Below are 19,076 nucleotides of genomic sequence, written 5' to 3' on the forward strand. Positions count from 1 at the left end.
CATCAGGCACAACCCAATGACCAGGCTGAACGCAGCAGACTTTGTTTACTCTAGTACTTGCACTCACAAGCAGCTGAGTTGGGGCTATCTGTAGCAGCAGGTAGTGGCTGCTGTTAAGCACACAAATTTAAGATGTTATCGCAGTTCCCAGAGGAAGAAAATCTAAAAGATCCGTCCTCCCCAACACATTCTGTAAGGATTGTACTTAAAGATTAACCAAAGCCCAAAGAAACAGTGAGACTAGAGAAGTCAGTGGGATGTGACACCAGTGCAGAAACTGTTACTAACCTAGAATGCCAGGCTACTAACAATTTTACTTGTTACAGCTAATTTGGAGAAAAATCTGACATGATTTTCAATCTAGGGCAAAGTCCTGAAAATGCTTATTAATGAGCACAGCTCTCCCCGAGGTCAGTTCTACTGTCAATTTGTTTGTATTTCAATGAGTTGGAAATACTCCCAAGCTGAGGGCTGAGCTGAAGCTCTGCATGAAAAAAACTAAACTCAGAGTCCTCCCTCCACATTAGGGAAAAATGTGCTTTTCATCAGATACAACTACTACCATTTCTGACCTCACTCTCATTTTTTTTAACTTTGGTTTTCTCCTGGATGATTTACAAGTCAGGATTTTTGTCAAAGAATATTTCAACAAAGAAATTCCCAGAACAAAAGACATATAAACATACGCACTCGAAAACCCACTGCAAAAATACCTCTGCCTTGGCCATGACTACAAAGCCTACATGGCAATTTCTTCTGGGTACTGGTGTCTGGCATTTTATTACACTGAATATGCATAGTTGATTTTATTTTGTATTCAAAGAGTTTAATTCCCCCTCCAGACCTTTGAAGCTCTGTTCTGAAGCAAACTGCAAACAAGCACTATGGCAGCATGGTTTTGATCTGCATTTATTCTAAAGTATGGACTTCAGAATTAAAAAATGCCCTTGCTGATATGATCAAAGAAACTAATGAAAGTAATAAAGCTTCTCAACAATGCATATTAGCAGGTGAAGCTGTAAGAATTACAGAGTATTTGTACCCATGTCAAAATTCTATGCAAAGATCCATAAGATATGGAAGAAACAGTGCATTTCTCAATATTGTCTCTCCTACAGCAACAGTTGTAAATTAAACAGAGTAATTAATGACATACAATTCACACCCAAAGTTCAGAGGAGAAAAAGTACTTAAATTCAAGCTTGTAAAGTCATGGACATTAAATCTGAAGTCAATAGGAACAGCTAAATGCGCAAAAGTTTAAATGTGCAGATGAGCTCTGGTGTTTCACTGAATCAAGGCCTGAACACACAAAGTGTGAGGAAAGTCCTTGGCTCCAAATTTCAATTCATTGTTAGTGCTACATGAAGTTTTAGACTACTGACATGTAAGGTTTATATATGCCAAAGCATTATTTGTGATTCTTGAGTGAGCTGTGCTACAGTCTCACACTCACACCACAAAAATATTCAGCTTGGCTCCCAAACTGTGTAACTTACCTTTATTTTAGGGAGATAGATGAATGAAGTGGTAATGATGTCCCTAGATGACCAAAAATTTGATTCAAACTGGATAAATAAAGGGCCAGATAAATATGTGTGGGTACAAATTGGTGAAATTTCCTTAATCCTAATGTAGCCCCATCAACTTACGATGGCAGCAAACAGGGCCAATATTTTTGCAGGCTTGTCATGACTTTTAACACAATGCACTGAGAGAGGTTCTCAGGTCTTGAGTGATCACTCTAAGCCCAGCTGGCAATGCAGCTAAGCATATTCTGACTCTTTTATTTACATGAGGCACTCCAGGGCGTGTTGTGCATGACACTGCTAACCAGGTTCTAATAACCACTATGTGCAGAAGGACTTCAGGTGTCTGATACCATTTTCCACTTCGTTAAGGCATGGAAAACTGTATGAATAAAAAGGGAGTGAAATCGTAATTTTCCCATGGTATGTGGTTTGGTGGAGGTCAGGATTTCTTGCTTGCTTTCTATCTTCCTATATATACACACAAAGGTGCATGCATCTGTATATAAATATGAATACATTTATATTTACACACACACACACCAAGAACTGGACTTGCATGCACGCACACAAATTCCTCCCAAGGCAGACACCTCACATAAGGGTTAGGATGATTTGAATGAGGAGAGAGACAACTCAGATAAGGGCTAGGTTGATTTGAGGGAGGGGGACAGAGAGGACAGGATTAAATAATGTGGAAGGTCTCATGTACGTCACTTACACAGAAAGCTATTTTAGCCATTATATGCCATCCTGTAATGATGTTTACAGATGTTTAATGGGCCTACAGGGCACTTAATTATCACTCAGATAACTCAGAGATCCTAAGACATCCATGCTTGCTTTTCTGCATAGCACTAAACAGCCCAGTTTAACAACTCAATCTGTAAACTGCATCACCTTTGAATAAAGGTTCTCAGAGGTAACTCTTCTTGTTTAGAAGCAGATCTTCTAGAACTAAGTGCCATGAAAAATGCTGAGTTTTATTATGTGAGAAATGAGGGGTTTTATTTGTCACAGAAAAACCACGAGGGTACTTGGAAATGCTCTCTAAGAGTTTCCTTTGACATCAAAAGATAAATTTTAATCAGCTCTGTTCCTTGTGCTAGTGCGTATAGGAGCAACAGGTGTCATATTTAGAAACTAAATGCAGGAGCTGAGGTAGGAGATATTTACAGCTCAGTAACCGAGATACTTATTTTAAATGGCAAATAAGCACATTGGCTGAAACTCTAGAATGAAAGCAAATCAGTTGTCACAAATATTTGTGAAGTTCATTTTGCTGTTAAGCTGATTAGGGGCAATTTGTCTCAGCAAAGTTGTAAAAACCTACTATTACAGAGAGAAATTTAGGGGGAAAAAAAAGATAGGGTAAGAAAAATTGTATACAAAAAAAAAAAACAACCAAACACCAGAGAAATTAAGTGAGGTGACCAAGAGGAAATTGCTAGGAGTCAGATCTGGTGCTTGGTCTTACATTGCTCTCATGTTGTTCTCTGGAAGAAGTGGAATTTCCAGGACTTTGGTGTTGGAAAGTATTGTTTCATGGCTGGTGGTGGACACGGTCTTGCCGGTGATCCGGTGAACCTGGTAGAAGGCATGGGGTCGCAGCAGGCGGTCGTCTGCAGTCCCAATGAACAGCTGCAGTGTGAGCGGCTCGCTTTCTAAGTAACCATGGAGCTGGCAAGAGAACAGAAAACGCCCACTGAGCACCAAGCACATAAACTGCTAGGAATCAATTAAATTTTTATAAGCGGGAGAGCCTAATTCAAGGAGAGAACTTGTGACAGGTGCTATGTGTTAAGTTCCCCCCCTCCATTTTTCCTGTAATGTAATATTGGTACAATAAAAAGGTGCGCTCACAAAATGTCTCATTATCCTAAAGGACCTGAGGCACTTTACATGGGCTGAGCTTTTGAGCACTCTCGCTACATCCACAGAAAACTTTGCATAAATTCTGCTGCAGTGTTCAGCAAAAAACCACAATGAACTCTATGTTCTTTCAAAGTACTGAGGGAGGCAAACTGACGGAGTCTGCAAGTGGAAAGGACACAACTCATCCATCCCCATGCTTCCTGGGACACCCCTCATACAGCAGCACTCTGCTGCTTGTGACCCGTCCCCTCATTAGCTGATTTTTATGCTAGTAAATACCTCCTGGGACAGTATGGAGACAGATCACATACACATGATTAGTAGCTAACCATGTGTGTCACATTCTTGTTATAATCGCACAAAAATCTCATTGAAGCTCTTGGGCCTGCCTTGAACCTCATCCATGTTACAGTGACTGCTCTGATGACAACAATAGTTATTTCTGCCACAGGCTGTGGAGGAACCAGAGCCTGACCTCATCTGCACCATAACCTGTAGAAGCTACTCAGGGTTCCCACTGCTGTGGAGTCCCCAGACAAAGTCCCACTTGTGGCTGCCACCTGACATTAGGAAATGAGTCTCACAAAAACAGTTATCTTGCAGGGGTTAGTGGTGAAGCCTTGTCTCAAGGGAAGGGAGGATGGAGCAACTACAGGAGAGAGGAACGTTGGGAAGGTGCACTGTCCCAGGAGATGACTCACCCTAGAGCAAACCTGCTCACTTTGTTGTAGGTTTAGGCTCCTCTGTGAATGGTTCAGGTCGTTTTGGGCATGAGTTATTCACCATCACTGAGTATGACAGATCAAAATTTATCATAATTTGGTGAGGAGCAACACTAGTTTTATGGTACATGCAAGTTCAAAGTTAAATAAAGCTGAAAGCAAGTGGTGAAACTCATGTATCAAATGCTGCTTTTATTTGTTTTTTTTCTGTTTTCACTCTCCTGAAATCTTACAAAGCAATTTCATGTTACCTCTTTAGGGTATTTTACCATCTGATAGCAGGCATGCTATTAAAAACAAAGATCTTGAATCATTTTTACTCCTTAAGCCCTGCTAAATTCTGGTGGGTGCTAACAGGCCCAAAGCCCTCCCTCTACTATCAAACATGCTGAATGGCAACAGCAATTCATAGTGGCAAAGTTTCAGGTACCACAGTGACCAGTGCATGAGCAAGGAAGGACGATGAGCCTAGATACATCTGCCATCACTAATCAGGCATACCGTAAATTTTTCACCCCACACTTTGGTCAGAAAAGCCAAGAGGAGAACAGAAGCATTTTAGTTTGCTTGATTTGGTGCGGCAATTTTTATATCCTTACCTAAGGCATGTGGATGCTGGAAGGTTACAGGGATAGAAGGAGGACAAGGCTCATTTCTAGTACTACACTATTTTATCAGCTCTGCATTCCTGAGACACCATACAAAGGCAGCTCAGAGCCAGGGGGTTGTGACATGATATGATTGATATGATATGATATGGGGGTTCCATACCAGCATTGTCAAACTTAAAACACATTAGTGGCAGTTTGAAAATCTGCACTATCAGCAAAACAACGGAGAGAGAAAAGCAGAGCCATGCCTGTATACTACCTTTAGCAGGGTGCCATGGGCTATGAACCTCCCTCCAGCTCCATATGGAACACCCACTCCTATGGCCCCTAACACACACATCAGCACTGCGCTGCAAAAAGAGGGATTTCTGGCTTTCTCCCCCAGAGACAGACATGCAGCTTGAGCTGCAGGTCAGTGATTGCAGGTGTGCTCCTGCTACAGCCAGTGGCCACAGGGAAGCCACTGTCCTCCTCATCACCACTCTGTCCCCCCACATGACAGCCCTGGCTGGTCATTAATTCCAATGGTGTGTGTGAGCAGGGCTGGCAGAGTGACCTGGATTTGTCCCAGGCTGATCTTTCCCACCTCACTATTTCCAGAGCCTCAGCAGCAAAGCTTAGGTAACGGAGGAGACACAAGGTATCCCGGGGTATTTTTGGTCAAGACCAGCATGCGGGTTTTGCAGGGGGAAAAGTAAGACAGTGTGACATGCCAGGCAAATAAATTTCTATGCATTGCCTCCAGTCGTCATGGAGGATGCTTTTTATGGAGAGTGTAAAATTAAAACAAACACATATTGAATTACAAGGCCGCTTAAAATGTAAAAATAGACTAGCGAGTAACTCAAACCTCAATTCAGCAAAAGCAAAATCGCACACCAAGGTACCCATATTTTTACTGAATACGGGCAAAGAGGACCAAAAATGTTGGTCTTGCATTGGGTTCTGCTATTTCAGGCTTTATTTTAAAATCTGAACTTGGCTGCTGCCATACTTTGTAACCTACTGCTGTGTCTCAGCTTGTGCTTTTCCCACAGGTTTCCTACCAGGAGGCAATCAAACACCCATAGCCCTCAGCTTTGCACACCTGCCTTCCCCTGAAAAGTGTTCACATGCTGGAAAATAAATAATAAGATCTCAGATGCATGTTTTGCATTGTTTTTTAAGGTTTGTAATCTTCAAGATAAATTTATGTTTGCTTTTTTTAAAGGCCCTGTCCTAGAGCCATGCCATACTTTGCTTTGGATCCATTACCCAAGTTACTTACTCCCTTAGTGCCAGAAACACCCAGAAAGACTCATGTAATCACTATATGCTTGATTTTGCTGCTCTCAAAATAAGAAAACCTCACACTCACATCACTCTAAGTTTGATGTCATATTATGTCTTACAAGGCATCTGATCTTCAATTTGTATTTCCCTTTGAGCTTTACCCATTGCATCACATTATTTACTTTTATGTCACATAATCATGTATGCCAACAGAAGCAATAAGAGAAAGTGATGCAAGGATTAACATTTAAAGGGGCACATACTGTGAATGACTTAATTTAGGTTATGCACCCAGTGCATGATTTCTTTGACAGACAGTGTTGAGCCTTGGGAGTTTTCAGCATGCTGCAGATGTCTGGAGAATGGGCAAGATCCTGCTTACTGTCAGCTGGGTAAGAATATTCCATAGTTCTCTCAAAACACGGGAGAATGGTATTACTGTCATATGTTCAACAGTGAGGAGCAGTGTCAGTAAAGGCAGAGTTGTGGTACTTTAGGCTGTTAGATTTGCCAGCAGTCAAAGGGAATATTGAACAAGATCAATGTACAATGGGATGGGAAAAAAGGGTGACTGAGCATTTTTCTTGGTGAGGAAAGATCTCGCATGTTCATATCCATGCATATTTTCCATGTATGCTCTGGGGTACTGTACTAGGTGGAAAAGCGATTCAGTTTCCTGGCCTGCAACATGGGATGCATGCGTCAGACACCCTATTTTTATCTTTTTCTCTGTGTAACAGAGTCCAAAGCTCTTAATAACTCAGTGGCTGAGTATGGGTGACAAAGGTGCTACAGCATACATAGTAAAGGATATGTCTTTCCTACCAAGCATGCTTTGCTTGGCAATACATAGATCCAAGTGGAAAGAGGTGTACTTTCCCCTGCTGTGGGAACTGTAAAAGGAATTAGCTGCAAAAGAGGACCCGGAGCACAATGTTTCTGAATGAGCTTCCCTTCCCAAATAAAGACAGTGATACAGCAGTCACCTGGTTCAGTACAAAGGAAAGATGCAGGAAAAACTTAAGTATGCAGATAAGAACTGTGTGGCCAAGAATGATTGGTTTTGAAATGAAAATAGGTCATATTCGCTTGCTCTGACCAACACTGACTACTCTGCTCTTTTCCTCTTTGAGCAACCCTGTTAAAAAATACTTGAACTCATCTCAAATGATATTTTCACTTTTATTGTCTGAAGCTGCTAAGATCAAAATCAGACTTAATTGCAGGCCTATTATACACTCCTCTAATTCTATCAAAAGCGATGCAGTCACTGGTAATTAACACCAGAACAGGACCGATCACAGCTAAGCTCTTTGTCACCTTACACTGTCTTATGCAAGAGTGAGTGAAAAGGCTGCACCGGCTGCGCCACCGCATCAAGCCTTCCCTGGGATTCCTACACCTCTCCATCATCACTTTCCCAGCACCATCTCCCACCAACATGTCTTGATTCTCACCAGTAGGCTGCTGCTCATCTCAGTGCAGGGTGCCAAAGCAAACCCCAGCCTTTCCCTGAGGAGATGCACTTGTGTGCTGTGGCTGGATGTTTTCATGTGTCTGGGTGCCACGGCACTGAAAAGCAGGAATCTTCCTCCAGTGGCCAGCAAAGTGTGAGGGAAACAGGGCTGTCACCCTCACAGCCATGAGCCGACAGCAAGGTACTGTCTGATTCAGTCCTAGAGCTATGACGACCTCAGGTTTATCACACACGTGAGCATACTGAGGCTGCCTGGATTCCAAAGGTGTGCCTGGGACACATCTATTAAATCTGCCAACTGGAATTGAACAGACTTGGAAAATGATGAGCAGAAGGAGATGAAGTGTTTCAAACATAAGCACTAGAAAAAAAAAAGCAAAACCCTCCCAAGCCTTGCTACAGTTAATAATTTTGAGGAAATTTTGCAAACGTCACATCCATTAACTCAAATGCTATTTCAGCTTCAGTGGTTATTCTACAGGCTGTGAGGAAAACTTCTATTATCTAAGCCATGGCATTTATTTTAAGAATCGCAGTTGAAATATTCTGCATGTTCCCTTTCCAAGTGCTTTATGCTTTTGGCATGCCCAAGCATCTGTTGAAATGCTCAGAAAGCTACCTGTCACAACAAGGAGCCCTCTGTCTGGAGAGGCTCCTGGAGGCCACCGAAAGAATGGTCCTGTTCTCACGGGACGCACCAGCCGGATACACCCTCTGCACCACCCATGACATCAGTCAGGAAGAAAGGGAGCTATAATATGTAATAGCTTTCAAGTGTACTTACTGGGAGTTTGAGGAAAGGACTGCAAGAACCCTACAGTGGTGCATTCCTCCAGACCCAGACTCTTGTGCAAATATATTAAGTGAACACTGGGGTATAATTTAGGGCTTAGCCTGTCCCAATGCATTAAAGGCTGAGCTCCCACTAATAACAAAGCAGGGCATGACCAGGGACTTAGTATTCACTCTCAAAAGTAGTCAGCAGCTTCTGCTTGAGACTCTTGAGGCCCGTAAGGGCTGCCTCCTTAATGATAATGATGTGCCAAAAAAATGCCACAGGGAACATCCATATCAGTAATACTTCTTGTGTGCGTGCCTGTTTTTGTATGTTTGGTATATAAAGACAACAAGTAAATACACCCATTTATGCCTCTAAAAATATTCAGAACAATAACTACGTTTTCTTATCTGACCATGTAACTGATGGCCATGCTGCATGCAGCAGGTACCACATTGCTTATGCTCAGCAATGCCTTACACATCCATCTGTCCCATTTGTATTCCCAGAGCTGTTCAAGGAATACCCGAGTCAGTCTGGTGAGAATCACTGGGGAGACTAACAACCCAGTCTGGCGTAAGGGGTCTTCTTTCCCCTTTATTCCCATCGATGCTTTGGAAAGTAATTGAAATGCTTTCAAATAAGGTCAAACAGAATAAAATCTATAACATAGTGACATTTTTAAGTCAAGACAAGTGCTGCTTGTCTCTTTAAGCTAGAGCTTTGGAGCTACACACCAAATAGCTTTATTGCTCACTTTCTCAAGCAGCAGGTCTTTTTTTTTTTTTGCAGGAACTGCACATGATGAATAATAAAATGAAACAAATTGTCATGTTTTAAAAGTGTACCTAATAGACAGCCTCAATAAAATAGCATCAGTGAGTGCTCAGCATCCTGATTTTTTAAAACCAAATCAAAGATCAAGCTGTTTAAACTACAAAGAAAGTGCACAAACATTTTGGGTATTGATTTCAGTTGTTAGCACCGAGCACGCATAAAAATAGTGTTATCAATCTGATTTTCAAGAAAAAGAATTTACTCTCATCTCCCACGTAGAAGCACTGGAAAACGTAAGCCACTGCATCATGGGTTTGAACGGCAGGAGGGAAAAGCTGATCTTGTGGGCAGTGACTGTCATGTGAAGCGCAGGCACAGGGGGTGAGGTCAGGAGACCAGGGCATCTATTCTGGTGTGCGCTGCAGAGATCCTGCCCGACCTTCGCCTGGGCAGCCACCAAGCCGCCCTGCCCCATGCCCCCGGCTGAAAATGCCCAGGGACCTGCTGCTGAAAGCTCAGGGAGCCAGTAACCTACGCCTCTGGGAAAAAGTCAGGAAAAGACTGCCCCCTTCAACACAAAATTCCCTCTACCTATTCTGACCTGGTTTGGCCCTGAACTCTTTTGCTTGGAGAGGTCTGAGAAAAAAACACACCTCAGATGCCCTGAGGCAGTGGAACAGTAGCAGCTCTCCTTCCAGTCTCCTCTCCCAAACCCCAGATGGCATGGGAACTGGTTTATGGAACTCCACTCAACTCCTCTGCTCCAGAGGGAAGCTGGGAAGTCCTGCAGCTCAGGGGTGTACTGCATGCTGAAGGGCAGCAGCAGAGCACGAGCAGGCATCTGTACCCTGAGCTACAAAGCAGGAGCCAGGCAGGGGCTGGCAGCCCCCACTCTGGGGATTCAGGTCCCCACAGCACAAGGAGCAAGCAGCCCTGGCAGTGCCAATGAGGCAGACAGGCAGCATCAACAGAGCACCGACAAACCACTGAGGCATGTCCCTTGCTCTGCGTGTTGAAGAATCCCCATCTCTTTCCAGCTGTTTCTCTCCACCTTCAAGCTCACACTCTGCAGGTGTACACGTTTCAGTCACTGCCATGCTACCTGGGTGTCCCTTGCTCTTTCCAGATCTCTCGACACAGGCTTCCGTGTACCTAGGATTGAGCAAGGCACATCATCCTGACCAGGATGACCAGGAAAATCCTCCCTTTGCCAGCAACCAGGCAGCAATAGGGGGTGCCGGTTTTTGGATGAGGTGCACAGCTCAGCTCCAGACTCTTCATCAGTGAGTATTCAGGTGCTAAACTTGGTCTGCTTGGGACACTCCTGATGAGAGCACAAGCCAAAAAAAGAGGAGCATCTTACTCAAAACACCAGAGCAGACGGACTTCAGAATGTAAACGTAAAACACAGCAAAACAGAACAACCCCTCAAAAATAAAACACTTCCTTAGGAGCTGAGGTGACCCTCTGGCTGTGACAAATTTTGCTGTACTTCATCTGATGCAGTTAAGCAAAAAAAGTGAATAAATTATGCTCTGTGCAATGAAACATGTTACTACCCCATAGGCCTTCACTTACTTAAAATAAAATTGTAACAGGAATTCCTACAGATTTTTGTGCTACTTTCAGGATTTATTTTTACTTTCTGAAAGTGATTTTCCTTGGATTCACTCAAACTGTTTTAAGATCCAAATGTAGTCAGAGCTGGTCCACAAATAAAAATAAGATGGCTTGCTCCTGCAAAGGGCCAACCCTGGGCCAAGGACTAGAGCTGGATGGGAGAACAGTGAATGGAAACAGCAGGAGTGTGTTTTATGTGGCACTTTCTAGTGCTGCCACTTGGACCTTAACTCAACAGAGCAGCAAAAGAGCAGCTGTTCACATCATGATGAATAAAGATCTATATAAAACTTCCAGCTGCAAATACACTGAGGAATTATTAATCTTAATGTAATAGAGACGCTGTACACTCAGTCACTGGCTCACAAGTAATTTCAGTCTCTATCCAGGGAAAAACAGCCTTCGTGGCGGCTAGCTCTCAGCACAGCCATGAAATCTGCTTGTCTAACCAGCCGCAAGACACTGCTCCCGACTTCTAGGACGGATTTTCCTCCTCAAAAATACACATACCTAAAAACCAACCCATGTCACACTCCTCCTAAAACTATTAGACTCATAAGAGGGATGCCCATCAGAAAAGGAGTTACTAATGGAATGAATTTGTAAGTCCTGGGCACCTTATTCACTGGGACACAGAGAAATCATTACTGCTCTCAAAACATCTTCTACCACAAGACCAAAGAAATGTTCTTCCTGTAATCCTTGCTGCCTCATTGTGCTCCAAGGATTATAAATCCACATCTGGGGGTAAGTCCAGCACAACAGTGCCCTCCCTGAAACTATCCAACCCCTCAGTCTACTGAGTTTCTACTCAAAACATTTGCCCTCAGCATCCATCATACCCATGGACATGCACAAGTTAAAAATAAATTATCACAAGAGCTCTGTAGAAGGAATTATTACATGTTCTTAGGCAGATATCCTGGACAAGCTCATACTTGTGAGCCTGCCTTTCGCCATGCTGCTGACGCATTGCTCGCACCCAGCACGCTCCCGTTTGTGGTGAGCACAGGCTGGCCCAGGATCCTCGGGCGTGTGTCAGGTGCCGTCAGCATGATGCCCTTCACCAGTGCCCATCCCAGCCATGCTACACTGCCACTGCCAGCATCCCTCGGTGACGCCACCAATCTGAGACACACCCTCAATGCCACATTTCAACTCGGTGGCTCACAAATGCTTCAGCAACTGCATGACTTCGAATTCTCACCCTTGCGAATTTGAGGACAATGGGGCACCCATCTACCCACAGGAGTTATCTAATTAGGGGCCAATGCTTTTGAGGTGCATATCAAGATGAACACTGGCTTATATGGGACAGGGACAACATAGTTTCAGGCATAAAATTTTTGGATACCAGTGAGACAGTATTAGACAAGAAATGGCTGCCTTTCTCCTCAATCTTAACTTCTATCCAAATGACATTTATTTAAACTGCTACTGAAGACAGAAAGCTGGGGCTATGTTTAAAGGCTTTATCTCTGTAAATATTTGGAGAGCTATAAATACTGAGCTATATTCATAATACGAATATTGCACTTACTGTTCTGTTGCCATGAAAATTACTACAGATATACTTCCAATTATTAATTTCTCTGATTTGCCAAGCACTCGTTTGAAAAGACCAAAAGAAATCTTATGTGAGACATTTTGCTATTTAATTAGCCACTGGAGTCAAAAGCCACAGCACAGAGCAGGAACTGAAAACCCAGTGCTGGAGGCAGACAAAGCATGTAGTGCACTAGCATGGTATACAGCTGTATGCCCCAAGTGAGACTTATTATAATCAGACAGTCCACGAATCAAGCCCTGACTGCTTTCTGTGTTTGGGGAAAGGAGGAAGTGGGAAGGGAGGCTGGCTGAATGTCTGAAATAAACCTTGCTTCTTCTGAAAGTCACATGAATACCAATGGCTTCCAAATTTCACAGAACTGCTGTCCATTTTTGGCTGGGTTTATTTTTTTAATGTAGGAATGAATTAATAGAAGGAAAGCATTTCAAGGCATTTTATAAAAGTGCAGAGCAAGGATGCATTAGCAGATGAAGGAGCAGTGAGCTGGGCATGAAGCGATCAAGTTCCCATCTCCAACCCTGCCAGAGAGTTTTTGCTTTATCACAGATCATGACTTGATTAGAGCAGAAAAAAAAATCATAACGACTTTTTACCTATTTCCAGACTTCTTTGTTTAATCAATCTGTGCTTCAGCCTCTTCACAAAACAAAAGCCAGTAACCACAGTGCCAGAAGGCCAGGTAACCCTTTCTTCACTATGAAAATACAGCACTAGCAGCCCCCTGGTTCCAATCCTTGCACAATTTACAGCCATGTTCTTGGGGAATAAAGCAGATTAATGCAACCCCACTGCTCTTTGGAGTCAGAGAAGTGTCATCTGCATGTGTATGTTCCTTTAGACAGGCTCTGCTTCTGTTGTTTCAACCCTAAAGAAGCGTCATTGTCACATGCACAGGATTCATAAAAATGCTCCTCATGACTCCTGTCTCAGAGCAGAAAGGGGCTGTGGCTCTGCCAGGTCACTTTACACTTCTGGTCCTACACTACTTCCCCAAACCACCTTTGATCCACCTGGTGCAAAAGCTCCGATTATGCTGCAGTTTTATCTGAGAGCATGTCTTCCATGGAAAGCATTCAAATGCAGCAATAAAAATAGGTCAGGTCTACCTTATAGCTCGGATTCAAGGTTTTGACCTCCAGAACAGTCTGATTAAACTATGAGAAATCTAGAGAGATTGGATTCCACACTGTGAGCTGTTTGAGGGTGATGCCATTGGTTTATGTCACTTCTTTTTTTAACAAAAACCCTCCAAAAACCAAAAGGATGGAACAGACAAGACTCAGACCAATGAACATAACATGAGGTGCTCTGCCACAAGGGCAACAATGAACTGAAAGGCCGGAGATCTCCAACTGCAAGTAAATAAAATAAGCATGAAAGACTCCTAAATACACTTTCTCAACATACAGGGACTATTTTCAATCAATCATTCTAAATATTGTCACACTGAATAACATTATTTAGCAACAGCTTTTGCACTAGAATTTCTGACTTGAATACTGACAAGCTAACACCACAACCCTGCTTAAAGCCAGTAAGACAGCCAAGTAAAATGTTGCAAATATTAATAGTAGAACTTGCCAATAAACGCCTCGTAGAGTAGTGTATCTGCTGCTGCAAATGGATGACACTCTGCTGCAGTCAATGGAATGGGATGTGAGTGCATGACTGGGAATTGAGGAGGATGCTGACTCAGGGTAGCAATTTCTCCTTTGAAGGGAGGTATGATGAGAAGGTGATGGTGATCAGAACCCGTGTTTTTACACCCAAGACTGTGTCTCTATCAACCTGCTGACTTCAAACACGAGGCTCTAGTATGGGTCAAATTCCAAGCCAGAGACAGAAATGACAAGGTCTTAAAAGGCACTGCTCCTCCCAGCCATACTTAAGCCTCACCTGGGTATCCAACCTAAGAAGTACATCTCTGTCTTGGCAAACTGGTAAGACCTTAAAGCCTGCTGAGCACAGTTAGAAACAATTGTACACAAAACATCCAGTCAAAAGAAAAAGGGAAAAGCCAGGTGATTCATGCCACCTAACTTCTAACACGTACAGGCTGGACAACAACAGGGTCTAGTCACCTTGGCTGCCGTCACAGCCACCAAAATGAGACAGGCACTCTGAAGGTGTGACTTACCCAAGCAGCTTCAGATGTTCACATCAGAATAAAATTAATAGCTCACTAAAGTCTACACCGATGAGCCTTCCCCTGATTACAGAGAGAAACCAAGGCAATTAGCTCAGCAGCAGACATGTAATAAGCCCTAAAATGTGGACTTGCCCCTGCCACCTGTCCAGGCCACAGTTCAAAGCATGAGTGTCCCACAAGCCCAGGGCAGTGCTGTGAGGCACACGCTGCACTTTACCTGAAGAGACATGGAGCAGAGCTCTTGGGAGAAGGCCCCTGCAGAGGCAGAGCCCACTACAGACACAACGCTCTGCGCTTCACCATCAGGTGTTTCATTTGGAGCAGCTGCCCATAGCTTTCCACAGCAGGGGTACAAGACCATTGCCTCGGACAGTGGTACTTTGCAGCCCTTTCCCCTCCCAGAGGGAAAGATCAAAGTCAGCTCCACCACAGCTTAAATTCAGTGCTTTGGCTTCTCCACCCTGACCTTGGGGGCCTGCTTTCCCCTCGTCCTGGAGTCAGCCTCACCACAGGTTGGGCACAAGGTGGTCACGGCCAGAACACACTTGACCAGCTTCCTCCACAGCCTCCCTCCCTGTGCCCGTGATAGGACTACTCACCCCTCCCTCCCTTCCTCAGAAGGGTGTCACAAAGGAGCAGCTCATTTTCCTGCAAAGACTGCAGCAAGCCCCCTAGTCCCAGCAGTGCTCCTGACCTCTGCTCTGGAGCACACAGGAAATTCTGGAGCACCATCACATACAGTTTCAGTGGCCTTGCTGTTGACATCGTTTCAAAACTGGATGGCATGCTAAAATCATAATAAAAATAGAATCCTGAGCACTGTTCCTGCTAATGACCACTTTTTACATTCAATTCAAACATGTATTACACACCTTTTTCCACTACAAAAAGAGAAAAGATAATTTGATAATAATTTGAGAACCCAAGGGCCAAATTTCATAATATTTTTCTTTATTTTTACTCAAACTGGAGGAAGAAGAATGCTTTTACTCATCAGACCATATTCCTACAAACATCTACTACTATAGATACGCTTCCAGGCTAATGCTGCCTTGTGATTAGAGCAACTACCCCTGTCAAATCTATTTGAGCTAAGAGCTTCAGGGATTTCATTTAGGACAGCACAACTGCAGAGCCATAGCCCAGCTCCAGTATTTTCACTGCACTGCCTTGCTCTTTGCAAAGCCTCTCCAACCTGCTTCCATCTCAACTGGGGCTCTTGGAGCCAGCAGTGGGGCCTTGACAGTTCACATATTTTAAGGTTTTCCTCACAACCTTGAGGGATTAGAAAATGAGGCTTTGATGTATTCAGGACATGTGCTTGAGATTACTTGTGTACCTAGATGCTAGCACATGTGCCTGCAAGTTGTGGTCTAAATTTGTTTGTCCCTGGAAGCTCAAGTTTGCAGCTGTGGGTGGAGTTTCTGTACAATTCTATAACTGCATGCCAGTCTGTGGTCAATAACACTCTATAGCCTGTATTCAGTAACAATATTTGAGTCTATATTAAAGATTACTATATTGTTGCAGAATATGAGAGACAGCACATAAGGCCCACATAATGAAAACAACATCACTTCAAAAGAGGTGGTTGAAAATTAATTTGAAACCCATTTAGAAAATTATTTCAGTATTATTAGGGATTGATTTAAAAATGCCATCTAGAATTCTTTCTTTTTGCAGCTGTATATTCTGCGCAATTTTATGAGTTCCTGCACCTACGGGAGAGATTTACATATTTTATGTAGCTATTTTTTTTTCCGATATGACAGGCACTATCTAAATATTCTTGTACATATAAACAAGACCGATCTGTGCTGCATTGTGTTACAACTAGACTAAATACTCTTCACTGAAGAGGAGGTGTTACAAGATCTTAATACAGAGTTCTGCAAGAGGAGGGAGGATTTTTTGGGGGTTTTGCCTTTTTATCAAAAAGTGGTATCTTCTGTGGACTTCTCCAAGATGAAAAACCAAACTGACCCATACCAGTTGCACTTCTTCAGCACATCACAACTTTCAGACATGCTATTCCTGTTCAAGTCAGTAAGAGTTTTAAAGCTAAATCTAACCCTGCATGCTTTGCCAATTTTCTCTGGTGATTCTGTCCTAGAAATGCAGACACTTGGTACATATATACCAGTGAGACTGTATTAAAAGCCACAGCAGGTAGAAAATAATACAGCCTAGGGAAGTTTTGTTTTTGACTCTCCTTAATCAAAGCTATGCACAAAGCACAATGGGGCACAGTAAATAAAGACATTTCACACAGACAAGCACGAAAATCTTCCAAAACAAAGAAAATTAAATTATCTTTCAACTAAAGAACACACTGCAATGAAAGACTAAATGAGCAGTTCTAATTAAAACCATGCTGTGAATCTCCTACTTTCCACCACAAAAAAAAAATCAGCTAGTATTTGTGCATGTACAGCCACCCTCCAAAACCAGTCAAGCAGCTTTCCAGCCAAACAATGCAAGACACAGAATCTCAGAGCTGCGAAACATATTGAAATTATTTCCATAGCAATCATAATAACAATATGTCAGGCCAGGATATGCAGGGAATGGGGTGGCAGCAGGAGCTCAGCCCCTCACCAGCCCCAGTGCTGCCTGCTGTCCCCAGCACAGTGCTGGAAGCACCCACACAGTATCCACCCCTTGCCCCACATCCATCCCCTTGCCCCATGGCTCCATCCAGTGCCCTGTGTGTTGGTGCTCGTCTTGGCAATGATCAGTTTCAATCAAAACAGGCACTCGCGTCCCTTCTCTGCCCATGCTCAGGAGCAAAGCATTACATGCCAGTGTGCACATGCAGGAGAGCCAAGGCGCTGCTAGTCCTGGCCGCTGGTGAGCACAAGCAGCCTCGTGCAAGCCCTGCTCAAGCTTCTTAATCCTGACATGTTGCAACCATCTCAGGCTCAGGTGTCTCTGCTTGCAGTGCTAAACCAAGCAGCTGCCTCAAGTGAAAACACTAAGAGGGGGATGAAAGCTCGAGACTAACCCTCTATGCGTGAGCTGCACCTGGGCTTCATGCACAGCGCATCTCTGAACAGCTCTCCAGAAACGAAACATGATCTCTCTCCCACCCCGCTCCCTTCTAGATTTTTATCTGTTTGTGCAGTTACGATGTACTGTGGGCTTCCCGAAGGCAACCCACTGTCCTTTCACAGGCAGAGAGCCGAGGGGACAGGAACGTGTGGCTTATTAAGCACAGCAAGCATGGGCATCCCTGTCCTGCATGGAACATGCATGACATGCTGATACTGCTGTTTTCATGCCAGCACAGTGACAGCAAGCAGCTAAATGTAATAGACTTCACTGAACAGTCTAAATTATAGACTTGGATGACATGAAGAAAGGAACAGTTTGCCCAAAGACAGAGAAAAGTAATGGGAAGATTTTGGACAGTGATGGAAAGCTTGGATCCAGTATCATGATGCCTGACTTGCTATCAAGACATTCAGTAAAAGCTGCAGAGACTTCGTGACCTTTAGATGTGGACTGCTACAATGGTGGCAGAACAAATACAAGATGCAGTCATCCTAAGGGATCACAAAATCAAAGGGACTGAAGACAGATGAAAATGAGGATCCAGTTAGTAGCATTCACCTGAAAGCCATCAGAAGGAAGTAGCAATATACAGCGAACCTGCAACTGATGCCCAAAAAGCATCAGATTTTTAAGAGAGAAAACCTAGTAGGTCTCCTGAAAAGCAGCAGAGGCCTGCAAGAACAGAATGAAACTTGCTCCCCTTTATCATGCTATTTTTGGGCAGCTGGTAGCCCCACACACTCATGCCTGACACCCAATCTCTTTTAGCACCCGTGGCAAGGCAGCAAAATTGTCTTACACCAGATTTTGCAGCCAAGTAACCTGAGTGACAATACATTGCACAATTAATTGCCAGTTGTCAGTGTATACTTGCTTGGTAGAAAACTTAAGCACATATTCAACATTTAATCCCACTTTATGAAAGTTTAAGGATGTATTTAAGTGCTCGGTTTCACTGTAACAGATCACTTTGCTCCATCTCTTCTACATTTCTTCCCCCTCTCATTACACAGAACTGGACCAGCAGTATTTCTACATGAGTAGGACTGCAAGTGGCAAGGGATCAGTTCTCTTTCTCGTGAGGACTATGGGTTTTTGCCAGGATACACATGTAACACCATGTTATCAGTGTCCCAAAGAGCAAAACCCATTGAGGGACACTCCAGCGTCTGTAACTCCCCAAAATGTACCCACACTGTGCCTGCAAGTGCTGTTTACTGCACTTGAAACCTAGGCAGCAGACTTTTAAATCCCAGTGTGCATAATGTCTGCATGCAAACCAAAAGCAGGAGTTCCTCTGCTTTATTGGGTATTTAAACATTAAAAACAGGTGTTTAAAAACTGCATTACAAATCTGTCTGCAACCTATATTATTTTTACCATGTGTAAGTAAATTGATCATTAGCATGTTTCAACTGTTTCAGTGAAAATATGCAACTCCTGTTAAATTATTTCTTAAACATGTGGACGGAAGAAAAAGTTTATTTGATTTCACTGCACTGACAGCATGCAACAAATTTTACTTCTGTGTATGTGTACAGCAGATGATCTCCCTTTCATGGCATGTATCAAAGAAGATCTTGAGCTATTCTTCACAAGGAAAGAAATTATAAACCCCTGCTCATAATGGAAGATGAAATGT

The 19,076-nt window shown here is 43.3% G+C and overlaps 1 protein-coding gene across 6 annotated transcripts in view; it reads right to left on the reverse strand.

Moving 5' to 3' along the window:
* Positions 1–19,076, reverse strand: part of NFATC1 (nuclear factor of activated T-cells 1) — a 101,711-nt gene that overhangs the window by 64,218 nt on the left and 18,417 nt on the right. For all 6 annotated transcript variants that reach the window (XM_017738637.1, XM_017738634.1, XM_017738632.1 and 3 more), the window contains exon 3: positions 3,007–3,209. In XM_017738637.1, the coding sequence (XP_017594126.1) occupies positions 3,007–3,209 (203 nt within the window). The remainder of the gene's footprint in view (positions 1–3,006; positions 3,210–19,076) is intronic.

The sequence above is a fragment of the Corvus brachyrhynchos genome, unplaced genomic scaffold (assembly GCF_000691975.1).
Source record: "Corvus brachyrhynchos isolate BGI_N302 unplaced genomic scaffold, ASM69197v1 scaffold146, whole genome shotgun sequence".
NCBI classification, from domain to species: Eukaryota; Metazoa; Chordata; class Aves; order Passeriformes; family Corvidae; genus Corvus; species Corvus brachyrhynchos.